Source organism: Oncorhynchus mykiss, chromosome 20 (assembly GCF_013265735.2).
Source record: "Oncorhynchus mykiss isolate Arlee chromosome 20, USDA_OmykA_1.1, whole genome shotgun sequence".
Lineage (NCBI taxonomy): Eukaryota > Metazoa > Chordata > Actinopteri > Salmoniformes > Salmonidae > Oncorhynchus > Oncorhynchus mykiss.
Genome location: NC_048584.1, coordinates 31,821,679 through 31,842,297, shown reverse-complemented (window position 1 = coordinate 31,842,297; position 20,619 = coordinate 31,821,679). Strand labels below are relative to the sequence as shown.

Sequence of the window (20,619 nt, the reverse complement as noted above, 5' to 3'; positions counted from 1 at the left end):
ATGGCATCAGTGCAACAGTGTCCAACTACGTATTTCTCTTTGTAAAGTCTTGGCCAAACATGAGCTCAGACATTCTTTACAGTTCACACTTTATTCATTACAGATTACACGGTCTTTGTTGCACAGAGACTCTCATTTGTTAGAGATGTTCACAGGGTTCGTACAGACAGTGGCAAGTCAAATTCAAGGACTTCCAAGTACTTTTTCAAGCACTAATATTTATTTTCAAGGACCATCAATTTGCAATAGTTCCTATTATGCCATTGTAGTCAGCTCCGGGTGCCAGTATATCGCCACAACCTCATGAGAAAAAAAAAACGTACTATTCATCACTACCTTACAAGTTCTACTCAATAATACGTGTTCCACTACTTATTTACTACATACATGAGCGGCACGTCAGTACTGATGATGTTGACTGATTTCCTCATATGAACTGTAACTCAGTAAAATCTTTGAAATTGTTGCATGATGCGTTTATATTTTTGTTCAGTGTACATGATAATAATATTACATTGTCTTTATATTTTACTAAATTGTTGGTCCCACAGGCTGTCCCAACACATTATGACACAAAAGTGAATTCTGACATTAAAAGGCACTTAGTTAGTTAAAATGTTGCATTCTATACCCATATGAAGAGAAACAAGTTATTTATGTATTTGATAACAAAAATGCTCTCATGAGACCCTATTTAAATTTTAGGGGACCCCACATGGGTCAAGGACCCCAAGTTTGGGAACCACTGTACTAGTAACCTCTCTCCCTGCTTGCTTCAATGCTTCCTCTCTCTGTGCATCTCCTTTGCCTCCTTCATTGCAGCCTGACTCATCACTGTCTATCTCACTACTCTCAGTAAAGAAAATGTATTTTGTTTGGAGAACTTATAGTAGCCCATCTTTTGATTATAGCTAACTTAATTTCAGTCAACTTCCGCTGCTAAGGTCAGGCTCCGTTCTATGTTAGCTTCTAACTTCATCCTTCTAGCCAGCTAGTTAAAGCTAGCTACCTGGTTAATAACCTTGAGCTACCTGGCTAGCTAGACATCTGACTGAAATATCAGCAACTATTTACCAGTTGTACACTCATTCTCCGAGAGTCAGGTTTTTTTTGTTTGGGGGACGCTATAGATGTGACGTTTGGCGCCTAATCAGTCAGTTCTGTAAAACTCGGTAGTCTGCCTGGAAACTAATTAGCAAGAACAATACATTTTTGTAATATTTTTGTAATATATTTGATCATTTTCTGTTCTACTCTCATTTTAATTCAAGTACATTTTAAGTATCGGCTTGAGGTCATTTCTGATTTTCAAGGTAGCCAGTACTTGAATTTCAGAGTGCCAAATTCAAGTACTTTAAGCACCTCACGCACCTAGTGCGAACCCTGTGTCCACTATACAGATATAGCCTCCACCCAAAACAGGGTCTTCCCCAGAAGGTAACAGAAGTACACACAAACAAATACAAACCTGGGCATGACGGAGAGCCTCTCCAGGTGCTGGCAGAGGTTGTCCACGGACCCTGACCCCAGCAGTCTCACCTCCAATACAGACACCAGGGCCTCAAATAGAGAGGTCACCACAAAGATCATCTGGAGGAGGGGGAGAGAGAAATGAAATTATGTGAGTACTGTACTGTGACTGAACCCTTTTACTCTGTGAGGAGCATAGGTCATTGACAAATGTACTGTATGAGAAGTACTATATATTAGTGGTGTGAACGTTTAAACACTTAAACGAAATTGGGATCCTTAACATTAACAGGCTGACTACACCACTCGTGTTGCAAAATACATTTAGAAATCTATATTATTCAATTATCGCACCCACTGCGCGTCTGCGTTAGTAAGGGCTAAAATAGAAGTCAGTTCTATTTGTGACGCAGATCGCGCTGCAAGTCCTGCCTCTCCCATCTCTTCATTGGTTTATAGAAGCAGGTACCCACGTGCCATCTCCTCATTGGTTATACCCACGTGGGGGAGTGAAAGACGAACGAGGTTAGTGGCGGTAATGCACCTAATTTATGAAAGTTGCCAATCGCAATATTAAGTCAAGAGAAGAAAAAACCTAGGAGGAGAGATGGCAAGAACAGGCCTACCGGGTGGTGCAGTGGTTAAGGGCGCTGTACTGCAGCGCCAGCTGTGCCATCAGAGTTCCTGGGTTCGCGCCCAGGCTCTGTCGTAACCGGCCACGACCGTGGGGCGACGCACAATTGGCCTAGCGTCGCCCGGGTTAGGGAGGGCTTGGTCGGTAGGGGTGTCCTTGTCTCATCGCGCACCAGCGACTCCTGTGGTGGGCTGGGCGCAGTGTGCGCTAACCAAGGTGGCCAGGTGCACAGTGTTTCCTCCGGCGCATTGGTGTGGCTAGCTTCCGGGTTGGATGCGTGCTGTGTTAAGAAGCAGTGCGGCTTGGTTGGGTTGTGTATCGGAGGACGCATGACTTTCAACCTTCGTCTCTCCCGAGCCCGTACGGGAGTTGTAGCGATGAGACAAGATAGTAACTACTACAACAATTGGATACCATGAAATTGGGGAGAAAAAGGGGTAAAATAAAAAAAGAGATGGCAAGAAACGATTCGGTTGACCGTTTTATGTGTGGATTAATTTTCGGACTAGAGGACCTTGTGCATTTCAGGTAAAATAACAACTCAATGTTTATATTCCAGGACAAATTAGCTAGCAACAGCAAGCTAGCTAAATAGGACAAATTAGCTAGCAAGTGCAAGCTATCTAGCTAAATTGCCATAAATGTTCCATGCTTTTCGACCTGTCCCCAAAGTCATTGGTTCAGAGTTTGTTTTGATATTTTGACCTGCGTGTCGTGATCGTGTTTGGTGTGGGGGTAAAAAAATAATTAATGTACGATGGAGCACGCGGCAGGCGGTTTGGGTTCCGTGTTAACGTTAAGAAAAATCAATGTAGATGCAGAAAGTAAACAGCATAGTGGGTCAATTTCCACAACAACTAAGAGCGTTGAAGCACGAAGCGAGCCCCATGCACATGCGCAGATAAAAATCAAATGTTATTTGTCTCATGCGCCGAATACAACAGGAATTACAGTGAAATGCTTACTTACAAGCAAGCCCTTAACCAACAATGCAGATTTAAGAAAAAAATAAAAATGTATAAATAATTAAGGAGCAACAATAAAATAACAGCAGTGAGGCTATATACAGTAGGTTCTGGTACAGAGTCAACGTGTGGGGGCACCGGTTAGTCTAGGTAATTTAGGTAATATGTACATGTAGGTAAAGTGACTATGCATGGAAAATAAACAGAGAGTAGTTGCAGTGTAAAAATGGGGGTTGGGGTGGGACAATGCAAATAGTCAGGGTAGCCATTTGAATAACTGTTCCAGAGTCTTATGGCTTGGGGGTAGAACCTGTTAAGAAGCCTTTTTGACCTAGACTTGGCGCTCCGGTACCGCTTGCCGTGCGGTAGCAGAGAGAACAGTCTATGACTGGGGTGGCTGGAGCCCTTGGCATTTTTTGGGCCAACCTCTAACACCGCCTGGTATAAAGGTCCTGGATGGCAGGAAGCTTGTTCCCAGTGATGTACTGGGCCGTACATACTACCCTCTGTAGTGCCTTGCGATCGGAGGCCGAGCAGTTGCCATACCAGGCGGTGATGTAACCAGTCAGGATGCTCTCGATGGTGCAGTTGTGGAACTTTTTGAGGATCTGAGGACCCATGCCAAATCTTTTCAGTCTCCTGAGGGGGAATGGGAGTTGTCGTGCCCTCTTCACGACTGTCTTGGTGTGCTTGGACCATGATAGCTTATTGGTGATGTGGACACCAAGAAACTTGAAGCTCTCAACCTGCTCCACAACAGCCCCGTCAATGAGAATGGGGGTGTGCTCAGAACTCCTTTTTCTGTAGTCCACAATCATCTCCGTTGTCTTGATCACGTTGAGGGAGAGGTTGTTATCCTGGCAACACAGTCAGGTATCTGAACTCCCTATTGGCTGTCTCATTGTTGTCTGTGATCAGGCTGTTGTGTCCTCTCCAACACCATCATTAAGTCTGCAGTTGTGCTTGGCCATGCAATCATGGATGAACAGGGAATACAGGAGGGTACTGAGCACACACCCCTGAGGGGCCCCTGTGTTGAGGATCAGTGGCAGATGTGTTGTTACCTACACTTACCACCTGGGGGCGGCCCATCAGGAAGTCCAGGATCCAGTTGCAGAGGGAGGTGTTTAGTCCCAGGATCCTTAGCTTAGTGATGAGCTTTGAGGGCACTATGGTGTTGAACGCTGAGCTGTAGTCAATGAATAGCATTAAGCATCTCCCGTCCAAAATTAAATCTAGAACCGGCTTCCTATTTCGCAACAAAGCATCCTTCACTCATGCTGCCAATCATACCCTAGCAAATCTGACTGTCCTACCGAACCCTTGACTTCGGCGATGTCATTTACAAAATAGCCTCCAACACTCTACTCAGCAAATTGGATGCAGTCTATCACAGTGCCATCCGTTTTGTCACCAAAGCCCCATATACTACCCACCACTGCGACCTGTATGCTCTCGTTGGCTGGCCCTCGCTTCATATCCGTTGCCAAACCCACTGGCTCCAGGTCATCTATAAGTCGTTGCTAGGTAAAGCCCAGCCTTATCTCAGCTTACTGATCACCATAGTAGCACCCACATGTAGCACACGCCCCAGCAGGTATATTTCACTGGTCATCCCCAAAGCCAATTCCTTCTTCGGCCGCCATTCCTTGCAGTTCTCCGCTGCCAATGACTGGAACGAACTGCAAAAATCACTGAAGCTGGAGACTCATATCTCCGTCACTAACTTTAAGCACCAGCTGTCAGAGCAGCTCATAGATCACTGCACCTGTACATAGCCCATCTGTAAATAGCCCATCCAACTACCTCATCACCATATTGTTATTTATTTTGCTCCTTTGCACCCCAGTATTGCGACTTGCACACTCATCTTTTGCACATTTATCAACCCAGTGTTTAATTTGCCATACTGTAATAATTTCGCCACTATGGCCTATTTATTGCCCCACCCCCTTATCCTACCTCATTTGCACACACTCTATTGTATTATTGACTGTATGTTTGTTTATTCCATGTGTAACTCTGTGTTGTTGTTTGTGTCGCACTGCTTTGCTTTATCTTGGCCAGGTCGCAGTTGTAAATGAGAACTTGTTCTCAACTAGCCTACCTGGTTAAATAAAAGGTGAAATACTTTCTTCTTTTTTTTAAATAGAATTCTCACATAGGTGATCCTTTTGTCACGGTGGGAAAGGGCAACAGATCATCTGTGGATCTGTTGGGGCAGTATGCAAATTGGAGTTGGTCTAGGGTTTCTGGGATAATGGTGTTGATGTGAGCCATGACCAGCCTTTCAAAGCACTTCATGGCTACAGAAGTGAGTGCTACGGATCGGTAGTCATTTAGGCAGGTTACCTTGGTGTTCTTGGGCACATGGACTATGGTGGTCTGCTTGAAACATGTTGTTATTACAGACTTGGTCAGGGACAGGTTGAAAATGTCAGTGAAGACACTTGCCAACTGGTCAGCGCATGCTCGGAGTAAACATCCTGGTAATCCATCTGGCCCTGTGGCCTTGTGAATGTTGACCTGTTTAAAGGTCTTACTCACATCGGCTATGGAGGGCGTAATCACACAGTCGTCCGGAACAGCTGTTGCTCTCACGCACGCTTCAGTGTTGCTTGCTTCGAAGCAAACATAGAAGTTATTTAGCTCGTCTGGTAAACTCGTGTCACTGGGCAGCTCGCGTCTGTGCTTCCCTTTGTAGTCCATAATAGTTTGCAAGTTACTGTGTGTGACCGAAGTGTTGCATCGCGCTCATCTCAGTATCCTAGCTTATTCATTGATGATAGGTCCTGCTTTACTGAAGTTGTGAGACATTGAATGGCAAGAAATTGCGAGATACGGCATTTGATTGCAGATAGAAAGGCCTAGCGGACAGTTCTGACTATCTCTGCCAGGTGACCGACCTGCCTATACTGTGCCTCTCCCTCTTTTTCCATCCCTCGCTAGCTCTCAAAAAAAGATTAGTGTTTGTGTTCTCAGAAGTGCGGCAACTGATCAGTATCCTCCATTCCAAAACTACTGAATCTTAAGAGAATATTGACACTCGGGAATGGGAGTCAACACCAGAGTTGACTCCCATTTCTGAGTGTCAATATTCTCTTAAGATTCCGCATTTTTAAGTTGAGTTAAGGAATCAATTCTTCACCACTACATCGTCGTCGTTAACAGTTGGAAAAAGATTACAGAGAAAGGCAAGCGACAGGAGCGGGGTGCTGTATGGCAATACTTTAAGAAGTTAAATGAAAAGGAAATGCAAACTTTGTGAAGTGGAATTTAGGTACAGTAATGGTAGTACAGGTGCAATGTTTAACCATCTGAAAGGGACGTACCGTGAGACCTAAACTGTTGCTGGCATCGACGCAACTGTATTGTGAATTCACATTTTATACATTTTTCTTATCGCTTTAACGGAAAACAGATTTAAAAAATAACTGCAGTTTAAACGTTAAGAAAACATTTCCATTTGTCACATCCCTACTATTTATGTAGTAAATCAAGTCAAAGTGGTAAGAGAAGGGACATTTCCAAACAAGTCAGGGATGTATAGCCAGGGATCCACACTATAGAGGCGACAATCTTTTTGTCACACCCTGATCTGTTTCACCTGTCTTTGTGATTGTCTCCACCCCCTTCCAGGTGTCGTCCATGTTCCCCATTATCTCCTGTGTATTTATACCGGTGTTCTCTGTTTGTTTGTTGCCAGTTCGTCTTGTTTGTCAACCAGCGTTTTTGTGTCCTGCTTTTCCCAGTCTCTCTTTTTCTCTCCCTCCTGGTTTTGACCAATCTGCCTGCCCCTGACCCTGCCTGCCTGGCCACTCTGCTTGCCCCTGACTCTGCCTGCCTGGCCACTCTGCTTGCCCCTGACTCTGCCTGCCTGGCCAATCTGCCTGCCCCTGACCCTGCCTGCCTGGCCACTCTGCCTGCCCCTGACCCTGCCTGCCTGGCCACTCTGCCTGCCCCTGACCCTGCCTGTCTGGCCACTCTGCCTGCCCCTGATCCTGAGCCTGCCTGGCCACTCTGCCTGCCCCTGACCCTGCCTGTCTGGCCACTCTGCATGCCCCTGATCCTGAGCCTGCCTGCCGACCTGTACCTTTGCCCCAACTCTGGATTATTGACCTCTGCCTACCCTGACCCTGCCTGCCGTCTGCTACCGTTGCCCCTGCCTGCCTTGACCTGTCTATGGCCTGTCCCTGTTGGATTATCTATTGCCTGCCCCTGTTGGATTATTTGGGCGTCAGGAAGCCTAGTGGTTAGAGCGTTGGGCCAGTAACCGAAAAGTTTATAGATTGAATCCCCGAGCTGACAAGGTAAAAATCTGCCATTCTGCCCCTGAGCAAGGCAGTTAACCCACTGTTCCTAGGCCGTCATTGTAAATAAAAATGTGTTCTTAACTGACTTGCCTAGTTAAATAAAGGTTATTAAAATAAATACAATTAAACCATTGTTAATTGATGTTGTCTGCATCTGGGTCATAACTGATTTTTTTTATGTAGAGGACAGAGCTGTGTGAGACACACTACTCACTATCTTATCTAGCTCTGAGAGGACCTGTGTGTTGTATTTCTCCACCATTCTGTCCACTTTCCATACCTCTGAGTATTTTCCACACCTATTGGAAGCTGCTCATTTTTAATAATATAGATTTTTTTACAACTGACATTTTACTCCATACAAAAAATGATTTCTTAAAAATACACTTGTTTTCAAACTTTTGTTCCCTATACTTAATTTTGAGCGTCTTAGAGACTTCACATATAAAAAATACTGTAGGTTCAGTGTAACTATGCAATTAGCAGTTTATGGTTTCACGAGACTAGGACTATGGGAGATGTAAAGGCTTTACAAGGGTTGCCTGTGGTTTGCATCCAGGAGGAAAGTGAGTTTTTCTGTTATGAATGAGAGGCAATTATGTGTTACAGTGCAAGGTAGGCCTAATTTCAGGGAATTACACCCGTGTCTGTCTGCCTCCCCCTCCATCTTGCTTTTGTCCTAAATTCCTATTCAGTGAAGTGAAACAATAGTGAAGCAGGTCTAATAGTGATTTACTCACACTGTTATCCAGTCCTTGGGACATGGCCCATGATCCAGCCATGGTGATGCTCAAGTTGGGGTAGTCTGTAAGAGAGACAGAGTGGGATAATAGCTAACAAATAATAAGGGTGGAATACAAATGTCTGCTGAAGGGTAAAACCATTGATCTCAGGGACTTATCTGACACCATGGTCTATGTAGGTGAGGCAAACACACACACCTATCTCCACTAACTCTTATCATACACATGGGCATATGTCGGTGAAACACACACACACATCTCCACTAACTCTTATCATACACATGGTCTATGTCGGTGAGACACACACACACACACACCTATCATACACATGGGCATATGTCAGTGAGACACACACACACACACCTATCCTACACATGGGCATATGTCAGTGAGACACACACACACCTATCATACACATGGACATATGTCAGTGAGACACACTATACTGGATCCCATAATAAATACAAATACTGACATAACTGATGTACAGTATACAGTACATGGTGTTATTCTTATTCATCTTCCAAGCTGTTCTTCCCCTTTCCCCACAAGATCGACACATCATTCATTCTCTCTCACACACACACAGAAATACACACACACAGAGGGCAGTAGCATACCTCTGAAAAGTAGTGTCATGTGGAGCTCAGAGGTGCCCAGGTCAACCAGGTAGAGGCCATCAGAGCTTCCCATCCACACCCAGCTGTTATCAATACAGGTGGCATAGGGAGAGAACCTTATGCCATATGGAAAAACACTTATACACACACACAGCAGAGGGGCACAGGAAGAGAACCATGTGGAAAACGCTGTTACACATTATTCCATCAAAGGGCCTTTGATTCAGTAGATTGTCTTCTCTTCAATGTAACCCCCACACTAAAGAGGAGAAGACAATGTAACCCCACACTAAAGAGGAGAAGACAATGTAACCCCACACTAAAGAGATGACAATGTAACCTCACACTAAAGAGGAGATGACAATGTAACCTCACACTAAAGAGGAGATGACAATGTAACCCCACACTAAAGAGGAGATACTGTAACCCCGCACTAAAGAGGAGATGACAATGTAACCTCACACTAAAGAGGAGATGACAATGTAACCTCACACTAAAGAGGAGATGACAATGTAACCTCACACTAAAGAGGAGATGACAATGTAACCCCACACTAAAGAGGAGAAGACAATGTAACCCCACACTAAAGAGGAGAAGACAATGTAACCCCACACTAAAGAGGAGATGACAATGTAACCTCACACTAAAGAGGAGATGACAATGTAACCCCACACTAAAGAGGAGATACTGTAACCCCGCACTAAAGAGGAGAAGACAATGTAACCCCACACTAAAGAGATGACAATGTAACCCCACACTAAAGAGATGACAATGTAACCCCACACTAAAGAGATGACAATGTAACCCCCCACTAAAGAGATGACAATGTAACCCCGCACTACAGAGGACAATACAATGTCACCCTACACTAAAGAGGAGAAGACAATGTAACGCTACACTAAAAATGACAACACAATGTAACCCCACACTAAAGAGGAGAAGACAATGTAACCCCACACTAAAGAGGAGATGACAATGTAACCCCACACTAAAGAGGAGATACTGTAACCCCGCACTACAGAGGACAATACAATGTAACCCCACACTAAAGAGGAGATGACAATGTAACCCCACACTAAAGAGGAGATACTGTAACCCCGCACTACAGAGGACAATACAATGTCACCCCACACTAAAGAGGAGATGACAATGTAACCCCACACTAAAGAGGAGATGACAATGTCACCCCGCACTACAGAGGACAATACAATGTCACCCCACACTAAAGAGGAGAGGACAATACAATGTCACCCCACACTAAAGAGAGGACAATGTCACCCCACACTAAAGAGGAGATGACAATGTCACCCCGCACTACAGAGGACAATACAATGTCACCCCACACTACAGAGGACAATACAATGTAACCCCACACTAAAGAGGACAATATAATGTAACCCCACACTAAAGAGGAGATGACAATGTAACCCCACACTAAAGAAAGACAGTGTGGCCGGCAACTGGTGAGATGGCAAGGAACACACACACACAACCAACTGGGAGCATTGTGTTTGATCCAAGCCAAGGCTGAATTTTCCCCTGGTTTAATACTGCATACAGAGCCTTCGGAAAGTATTCAGACCCCTTGACTTTTTCCACATTTTGTTACGTTACTGCCTTATTCTAAAATGGATTAAATAAATGAAAAAGTCAGCAATCTACACACAATACCTCATAATAATGAAACGAAAACAGTTTATGTATAAAATATAAAAAACAGAAATACCATATTTACATACGTATTTAGACATTTTGCTATGAGACTCGAAATTGAGCTCAAGTTCATCCTGTTTCCATTAATCATCCTTGAGATGTTTCTACAACATTATTGGAGTCCACCTGTGGTAAATTCAATTGATTGGACATGATTTGGAAAGGCACACACCTGTCTATATAAGGTCCCATAGTTGACAGTGCATGTCAGAGCAAAAGCCAAGCCATGAGGCCAAGGGGATTGTCCGTATAGCTCCGAGACAGGATTGTGTCGAGGCACCGATTTGGGGAAGGCTACCAAAAAATGTCTGCAGCATAGAAGATCCCCAAAAACACAGTGGCCTCCATCATTCTTAAATGGAAGAAGTCTGGAACCACCAAGACTCTTCCTAGAGCTAGCCGCCCAGTCCAAACTGAGCAATCGGGGGAGAAGGGCCTTGTTCAAGGAGGTGACCAAGAACCCGATGGTCACTCTGACAGAGCTCCAAAGTTCCTTACAGAAGGACAGAAGGACAACCATCTCTGCAACACTCCAACAACCAGGCCTTTATAGTAGAGTGGCCAGACAGAAGCCACTCCTCAGTAAAAGGCACATGACAACCCGCTTGGAGTTTGCCAAAAGACACCTTAAGACTCTCAGACCATGAGAAACAAAATTCTCTGGGTCGATAAAACCTGAAAATAGCAGTGCAGCAACGCTCCCCATCCAACCTGACAGAGCTTGAGAGGATCTGCAGAGAAAAATGGGGGAAAACTCTGATGCTGTAATCGCTGCTAAAAGTGCTTCAACAAAGTACTGGGTAAAAGTTCTGAATACTTACGTAAATGTGATATTTCTGTTTTTTATTTGTAAAAAATTTGCACAAATGTATAAAAATATGTTTTTGCTTTGTCATTATGGGGTATTGTGTGTAGAGTGATGAGGGGAAAAAAACGTAATACATTTTATAATAAGGCTGTAACGTTACAAAATGTGGAAAAAGTCAAGGGGTCTGAATATTTTCCAAAGGTACTGTATGTACATCATAAGGTAGAAACCAGGGAACTATAGCCATCTCACGCTGTAGAATAAATAAGACAGGGTGGCAGAGGAGAGGAGACAGGAAGAGGGAGAGGAGGCTCTTCAACCAACAACGATCGTGTCCAACATTGTCCACTGTTTAGTTTAAGTAGTGAAATCCATGCCTTGTCTCGACTTGACAAATAAACTTGTACTGTAGTAGGAAAGAACAAACCATGATTGACTAGGCCTATAAGTCTGTGACACAAGTTGTGTCTCTATAACTGCTAAAACATTTATTTTGTATATACTGATATGGTAGCCTGGTCTCAGATTGTCACCTCGTATGGTCACTGTCATGCCTTCATGAGTTAGCTGTACAGATGGTTATGTATACTGACATGAGTTGGCTATATAGCACAAACCAATCTGGGACCCGGCTTCTGTTGTGACACACTGCATAGCTTTAATGCCTACTCTAAGACTCCTTGTGATGGACATATCAAAGTCAGAGTCTTGTGCCCTGAGAGTCCTGACCATTCTATACTAATCACCCAGTCACCCTATGGCCTACAGCTGCACGTGCACCCCTTTGTGCATCCCAGGCTTTGCATAGTGTCTACAGTACTTCACCATGGCAACAAGTGCTGATTGGACAGCCTGAGACTGTTAACGGCACTTTAACTAGCCTTTAATAGGAAGTGTCCTGCTATCGCTGTGGAAACACCACTCTGACACCCCAACATACCCTGTTAGTCACTACCAATAAAGACGTGAACACCTGCAAGGCTGGAGAAATGTAAATGGTGATGTTATATATTTACATTTATGATATCATATGTTCCTGGATCACTCAAAACTCCTGGTCTGTGGAAATAATGACGAATCAAGCACTCTCTACATGACCTGGGGAAACAGGCCTAGTAGACTGTAATAAAGACCAGTGGTTCCCAACCAGGAGTACTTGGCCTATCCACAGGGGTACTTGAAAAGAATCCTTAGACCATAGGCCTACTGGTAAAGTCTAATCAAATCAAATCAAATATTTGTCACATGCTTCGTAAACAACAGGTGTAGACTAACAGTGAAATGCTTATGGGCTATTCCCAACAATGCAAAGAGGGAAAAAGAGAAGTTATAGAAAAATAATAACACAAAGAATAAATACACAATGAGTAATGATATATACACACGAGATACCAGAACCGATTCATTGTGCAGGGGTACAAGGTAATTTGGTAGATATGTACAGTACCAGTCAAAAGTTTGGACACACACCTACTCATTCAAATAGCCCTTACAAAGCCTGGAGGTGTGTATTGGGTCATTGTTCTGTTGAAAAACAAATGATAGTCCCACTAAGCGCAAACCAGATGAGATGGGATGGCATATCTACAGAATGCTGTGGTAGCCATGCTGGTTAAGTGTGCCTTGAAATCAAAATAAATCACAGACAGTGTCACCAGCAAAGCACCCCCACACAATCACACTTCCTCCTGCTTCATGGTGGGAACCACACATGCGGAGATCATCCGTTCACCTACTCTGTGTCTCACAAAGACACAGCAGTTGGAACCAAAAATAAAAAAATTGGACTCATTAGACCAAAGGACAGATTTTCACCAGTCTAATGTCCATTGCTCATGTTTCTTGGCCCAAGCAAGTCTATTCTTATTGGTGTCCTTTAGTAGTGGTTTCTTTGCAGCAATTCGACCATGAAGGCCTGATTCACACAGTCTCCTCTGAACAGTTGATGTTGAGATGTGTCTGTTACTTGAACTCTGTGAAGCATTTATTTGGGCTGCAATTTTTGAGGCTGGTTACTCTAATGAACATATCCTCTACAGTAGAGGTAACTCTGGGTCTTCCATTCCTGTGGCGGTCCTCATGAGAGCCAGTTTCATCATAGCGCTTGATGGGTTTTGCGACTGCACCTGAAGAAATGTTAAAAGTTCTTGAACTTTTCCGGATTGACTGTCATTTCTCTTTGCTTATTTGAGCTGTTCTTGCCATAATATGGACTTGGTATTTTACTAAATAGGGCTTTCTTCTGTATACCACCCCTACCTTGCCACAAAACAACTGATTGGCTCAAACACATTAAGAAGGAAAGACATTCTCAAATGTACTTTTAACAAGGCACACCTGTTAATTGAAATGCATTCCCAGGGACTAACTCATGAAGCTGGTTGAGAGAATGACAAGAATGTGCAAAGCTGTCATCAAGGCAAACAAAGGGTGGCTACTTTGAAGAATCTCAAATATAAAATATATATTATTTTGATTTATTTAACACTTTTTTGGTTACTACATGATTCCATGTGCTATTTCATAGTGTTGATGTCTTCACTATTATTCTACAATGTAGAAAATAGTACAAATAAAGAAAAACCCTTGAATGAGTAGGTGTGTCCAAACTTTTGACTGGTACTGTAGCATACTTGTAGGGATAAAGTCACTACGCAACAGGATAGATAATAAACAGTAACAGCAGCGTATGTGATGAGACAAAAGAGTCAATGGTCATTGCAGATGGTCCAGGTAGTTATTGGTTAACTATTTAACTAACTATTTAGCAGTCTTATGGCTTGAGGTTAGAAGCTGTTCAGGGTCCTGTTGGTTCCAGACTTGCCTTGCGGTAGCAGAGAGAACAGGCTATGACTTGGGTTACTGACAATGTTTAGGGCCTTCGTCTGACACCGCCTGGTATAGACCCAGTGATGTACTGCACTGTACGCATTACCCTATGTAGAGCCCTGCGATCAGATGCCATACCAAGCGGTGATGCAGCCAATCAAGATGCTCTCAATGGTGCAGCTGTAGAATGTTTTGAGAATCTAAGGGCCCATGCCAAATCTTTTTAGCCTCCTGATGGGGAAGAGATGTTGTCGTGCCCTCTTCACAACTGTGTTGGTGTGTGTGGACCACAATAGGTTGTTAGTGACCTGCTCCACTACAGCCCTGTCGATGTGGATGGTGGCGCCCACTGTTTCCTGTAGTTCACGTTTCCTGTAGTTCAGCTCCTTTGTCTTGCTCAAGTTGAGGAAGAGGTTGTTGTCCTGGCAGTGTATCTGACCTGCTCCCTGTAGGCTGTCTCATCATTGTAGGTGATCAGTCCTATCACTGTCGTGTCATCTGCAAAATGAATGATGGTGTTGGAGTTGTGCGCGATCACGCAGTTGTGGGTGAACAGGGATAACAAGAGGGGACTAAGCACGCGTAGCGGATGTGTTGTTGCCTACCCTCACCAGAATCCAGTTGCAGAGGGAGGTGTTCAGTACCAGCATACTTAGCTTGGTGATGAGCTTGGATTGCACTATGGTGTTGAATGCTGAGCTGTAGTCAATGAACAGCATTCTCACGTAGGTGTTATTTTTGTCCAGGTGAGAAAGGGCATTGTGGCGTGCAATAGAGATTGCGTCATCAGTGGATTTGTTGGAGCCGTAATGCGAATTGGAGTGGGTCCTGGGTGTCTGGGATAATGGTGTTGGTGTGAGATATGATCAGCCTTTCAAAGCATTTCATGGCTACAGATGAGGGGGCACTTCACATGAGAGGTATTTCAGGGGAAGTCGGGGCAGAGCAAGATGTACTTGGTGGTACAGTAATCGAAAAAGGTTTAGAAACATTGATATAAACTACAAAGGCATCAAACATCTGCTAAAATTGACTGTGACAATGGGTTAAACACGTGATGTGTCAAGTGATAAATTAGGAAACGTGTTGCATTAACCCCTTTTATCTACAGCACATGGACCCTGGAGAGAAACCCATTTACCTCTGCTGCCCATGATCAATGTCAGGTAGCCTGTGATAAGCACAAAGTCTGAGGACTGGCTTTGCCGTCTCCACTGAGTCTGGAGTGATTCCTGGAATGTAACACAAGAGGTGGCTTGAGGTCATTTATTATTTTATTTGACCTTTATTTAACTAGGCATGTCAGTTAAGAACAAATTATTATTTACAATGATGGTCTACCAAAATGCAAAAGGCCTCCTGTGGGGACGGGGGGCTGGAATTAAAAATAAAACGAATAAAATAAAAATATAGGACAAAACACACATCATGAAGAGAGAGACAAGACAACACTACATAAAGAGAGATCTAAGAAAACAACATAGCATGGCAGCAACACATGACAACACTACATAAAGAGAGATCTAAGAAAACAACATAGCATGGCAGCAACACATGACAACACAGCATGGTAGCAACACAAAACATGGTACAAACAACATTGGAGCACAGACAACAGCATAAAGGGCAAGGTAGAGACAACAATATATCACGCAAAGCAGCCACAACTGTCAGTAAGAGTGTCCATGATAGAGTCTTTACGAAATATAGAAAAAAATGCTATTGAGTTATTGGATGGACAGTTAGACACTGCATATTACTATATAACCCCAAACCTCCTACAGAACATAACTCAGTGTTCTGATTCCATCTAGTGTTAGGAAAAATACTTTCAAGTTTACATTTTATTTTACTCATTATGTGAGAGAAAAAGTGGGAAATAAGTTCAAGTTCATGTTTCAAACGTTATGTGAAAATGAAAATGTGTCTTTGGCTAGCATGCATATGGCTAAAACACATCACAGGAAACAAACAAATCATGTCCATAACTACTTTACTATCTCCTCTTACCTAGTACACCACCAGTCTGTGGGACCACTGTGTCCAGGTGTCTTTGGTGTCGTTGCTGCACCTTGTGAAGGTCCAATTTGGTCACCAAATGACATCTGTGGTCCTCAGGAAGAGTGAAGCTCCACACCTGGAAACAATGGGAAATCCCAGATTTACTGTGTGTGTGTGTGTGTGTGTGTGTGTGTGTGTGTGTGTGTGTGTGTGTGTGTGTGTGTGTGTGTGTGTGTGTGAGTCAGTGAGTGTGAGAGTGACCAACCTGTCCATCAGCAGAACCAGTGACAAGCTGCCTGCTCTTCTCCAAGAACAACATACTGAGTAGTGGAGATGCTGGAGGACAGAGTTATTATTTAATAAATATCAAACCAAATGTACCGTAAACTGGTGTATCCACTGTTCACATACCTGACAACACAGCAGACTGATAGAGAATCTGTTCCATTTTTAATCCCCAAACCTTTCGAAAAGAGAAATTATCAATAGGTAAACATTTAAAACCTGTTCCTATGACAACAGTCTCTCTTGGAGCAATAAACAGATGATCGCACATGTGAAATGATGCAAGCTACAGCTGACTTAGTAGCTAGTCATTTCATTTGTACAGTGTAGCGTACACTTTGATAAGGGATGCAAAAACGACTTCAAGCAAAACAACTGAAGCCAAGTGATTTCACTGGTTAGTGAATAACCTGACTATACCTTAAACGTGCGGTCTTCTGATATGGACACCAGGATGTCTTTGTCCCATGGACAGAACTCAGCTGCTGTCAAAGGTCCCAGGTGGCCAGCCAGCACAGACAACACTTCCTCTATCTGGAGGTCAGTCAAATAGACAACACATCCTCTATCTGGAGGTCAGTCAAACAGACAGCACATCCTCTATCTGGAGGTCAAGCAAACAGTGTATGCAATAGAAGATAAGATAACTTTATTGTCCAACTTTATTGTCCATTCATTTGTCATCATCTTACAAGAATTATAAAAACATAACACAAACACTTGTTATAAAGGATGAATTTGAGGGTAGAGTACACATTCAGCATGCTGTACTTACATTGGAGTTGAGTATGTATACTTTCGCCCCTGAGCATGCAGCCACTCGCTCATCACAGGGACAAAATGACAGATGGACTACCTTGCCCAGTAGTGTCCCAATAACTGTACCAGACGCAACTACCCCTGAAAACATCCATGCTTTTAGTATTTCAATAATAGTATTTCAATAATTGTACTATATAGCATTGTAAATTGATTAATTGAGTGAGTGAGTAAATGAGGCCTTACCAGTATATAAAATGTTGCCACTGAATTTAAATGTATTGTTGTCTTACTGTTCATACAGCTATGAAGCAAAACTCCTCACCCTCCCTAGTTCTCCTGTAGCAGCGCCGGATGTCCCAGACTATGACATAATCTGCAGAGGCAGAGCAGAGCAGGAGAGGGTCTCTACCTGTCCCAAACACCATGGCAGAGATGTCTCCATGGTGACCTGTCAGTCGCAGGGCCTGCAGAGGGGAGGAGATGCATTGGAGTGTGGTGGAGCCAAGTGACGCAATGATTGAACAGGCAGATTTCTTTACACTTTAAAGAAATTCTCCAGTACTTTTGTATAATTTATAGCCAGTAGTTCTGAAAGTAGCGCTCATGAGCAAAAAGTGGGCCCCAAAAATGGCATACTACGTCATATACAGTATCGGTCAAAAGTTTGGACACACCTACTCATTCTAGGGTTTTTCTTTATTTTATTATCTACATTGTACAATAATACTGAAGATATTAAAACTATGAAATAACAAATATGGAATAATGTAGTAACCAAAAAAGTGTTAAACAAATCAAAATATATTTTATATTTGAGATTCTTCAAAGTAGCCACCCATAGCCTTGATTTTTGGCAAACTCCAAGAAGGCTGTCATGTGCCTTTTACTAAGGAGTGGCTTCCATCTGGCCACTCAACAATAAAGGCCTGATTGGTGGAGTGCTTCTGGAAGGTTCTCCCATCTCCACAGAGGACCTCTGGAGCTCTGTCAAAGTTACCATCGGGTTCTTGGTCACCTCCCTGACCAAGGCCCTTCTCCCCCGATTGCTCAATTTGGCCGGGCGGCCAGCTCTAGGAAGAGTCTTGGTGGTTCCAAACTTCTTCCATTAAAGATTGATGGAGGCCACTGTGCTCTTAGGGACCTTCAATGCTGCATATATTTTTTGGTACACCTCCCCAGATCTGTGCCTCAACACAATCCTGTCTCGGCGCTCTACGGACAATTCCTTTGACCTCATGGCTTGGTTTTTGCTCTGACATGCACTGTCAACTGTGGGACCTTATATAGACAGGTGTGTGCCTTTCCAAATCATCTCCAATCAATTGAATTTACCACAGGTGGACTCCAATCAAGATGTAGAAACATCTCAAGGATGATCAATGGAAACAGGATGTACCTGAGCTCAATTTTGAGTCTCATAGCAAAATGTCTGAATATATATGTAAATAAGGTATTTCTAAAAACCTGTTTTTGCATCATCATTATGGGGTATTGTGTGTAGATTGATGAGGAAAAAATATAATTTAATCCATTTTAAAATAACGCAGTAACGTAACAAAATGTGGAAAAAGTCAAGTTGTCTGAATACTTTCCGAATGCACTGTAGTCGCCAAAGTTCTGAAGCTTGTATTTAACAGTGGGAAGCTACTGAGGAGGGCATATAGGTATTTTTATAATATCAAGATCAGATGCCATCTTCTCCTGATGTGACCTTGAGTAAGGGTGTGTGTGTGTGTGTGTGTGGGGGGGGGGGTGTAACTGACCTTCAGCTCTGTGTCCAGGAGACAGTGTATCAACAGGTCCTTGCCTTGTAGTGGTGAGGCACAGTGAGAGGGACAGCAGGCCAGCTGTAGGTGAGATAGCAGTCTATCACAGGACAAGGATAGCTTTTCCACCATCAGTCTGTTGGTCCTGCTGCCTTCCCCACAACCATCCATGGTGATAGTTTCTAGCTATGTAGTTACTCTGAAAACAGCTAAATAAAAAAATCATAATCAATTGAAATAAATGGATAGCTAGTTAGGCTAATAACCCACTAAAACCATATTGATAACCAAGATCGGAGCAGCTAAAATATTATTTATCGCTATATTTGTTGCAGTAGCTGCACTGTGTACGGTCACTCACCGACAGTCTTTCCAGTAGGTAATAGCTAAGAGCTATATGTGGTCTGTGGTAAGGATTACCCAGCAAGCTAAAGTTAGCCAACTAACTAGATGGGTTACAGAGCACATGTCCTGCAAACTGACGTTAGCTATATTCTGCAACATAGATAGTCACCCACCTTAAAAGAAATGCAGGTTAATTGTATCTCTAGCTAAATATAGCAAATTCCGCACTACACCCTTCTAAACCAACCAACAGCCTGCAATATGGGTCAAAAAGTATTCTGGAGGGTTGCCTGGATACCAGGGACAACAACAGCAGATGCTCAGGTTTCCCCTTTCACATGCGTTGTAGTACTTGCGCCTACCGCCAGATGATACTGTTGTCATGTGCATGGTTTTCAGAGAGCTTGGATCGTGAATGGCCGGATCACAACTGTTGTATGCTGGCTAACGCAACGTCAACAGCCAAACGGTCTAATCATTTCAATGGGCGAGGAGAAATAACGTATAATATTGGTCACAATCTAAACGTAAATGTCCTTGCTCGATAGCACAAGGAGAAGGAGGTGTGATTGACCAGTGTTGTGTGGTGGCAGGTAGCATTTAGTGCGTCTGGCTCGTAACTGAATAATTGCTAGTTCGAAGTTGACTAAGTGAGATTTCTGTTGAAGTTCCCTTAACCAAGGCACTTAAACCCCATTGCTCAGTCGTCATTAATTAAGTCATAAACCCTGCCCATTTCTAAAATGTATGGTCTTAAAATCTTATTTTAAATCAACGTTAACCTTATCCTTAACCACACTGCTAACACTATGCCTGACCATACCTTAAATTAAGACAAAAAATCACATTTTGTTTTCCTTATTTTTTACAATATAGACATATTTTGACTTTGTGGCTGTGTTATCTAGCGGAAGCCTCGTTGCTCCAGGGTCACAGTTGATAATAGCTGATAATTGGCAATAAACCCACAATCCCTGTTCTTAAAAATAAAAAATTATACCAGGCATTGTCTGAGCAAGGCCCATAAAATTGCCTAAGAGTTTAGCCACCCCAGACATGGGGTCTCAGACCAACAGGCTTATCTCCTAGCAATAAGACTGCTGAACAGCTAATCAATCAATGGCTGCCCAGTGCCCACCCTTACCCATGGTCTATCTGCACTGACTCTATGCACACTCACAGGTCTCTATCCATACATTCACACACACTTACACTCACACTCACACACACATATTCATGCCCACAGGTACAATCACCATAAACGACGCTGCTGGGACAGGTTGGGGATATTCAGCTGTCAATTATGTAGTTGACAATATGGATGATATTTGCTTTTTATAATAATTCTCAAGCTGTTTTTAACCA

At 43.2% G+C, this 20,619-nt stretch overlaps 1 protein-coding gene across 2 annotated transcripts in view; it reads right to left on the bottom strand.

The window, feature by feature from the left end:
- wdr27 (WD repeat domain 27) overlaps positions 1-19,538 on the bottom strand; it is a 155,315-nt gene extending 135,777 nt beyond the window's left edge. Inside the window, exons 1-12 of one of the 2 annotated variants that reach the window (XM_036956188.1) lie at positions 19,428-19,538; positions 18,907-19,118; positions 17,466-17,607; positions 17,157-17,281; positions 16,802-16,915; positions 16,508-16,559; positions 16,362-16,432; positions 16,106-16,232; positions 15,237-15,327; positions 8,746-8,828; positions 8,123-8,187; positions 1,469-1,590 (exon numbers count right to left, since the gene is read on the bottom strand). In XM_036956188.1, coding sequence (XP_036812083.1) covers positions 1,469-1,590; positions 8,123-8,187; positions 8,746-8,828; positions 15,237-15,327; positions 16,106-16,232; positions 16,362-16,432; positions 16,508-16,559; positions 16,802-16,915; positions 17,157-17,281; positions 17,466-17,607; positions 18,907-19,080 — 1,166 coding nt within the window. In that variant the 5' untranslated portion in view covers positions 19,081-19,118; positions 19,428-19,538. Of the gene's footprint in view, positions 1-1,468; positions 1,591-8,122; positions 8,188-8,745; positions 8,829-15,236; positions 15,328-16,105; positions 16,233-16,361; positions 16,433-16,507; positions 16,560-16,801; positions 16,916-17,156; positions 17,282-17,465; positions 17,608-18,906; positions 19,119-19,270 lie in introns of both variants that reach the window. The other variant, XM_036956187.1, reaches the window with a different exon arrangement.
- Between the last annotated feature and the right edge of the window lie 1,081 nt (positions 19,539-20,619).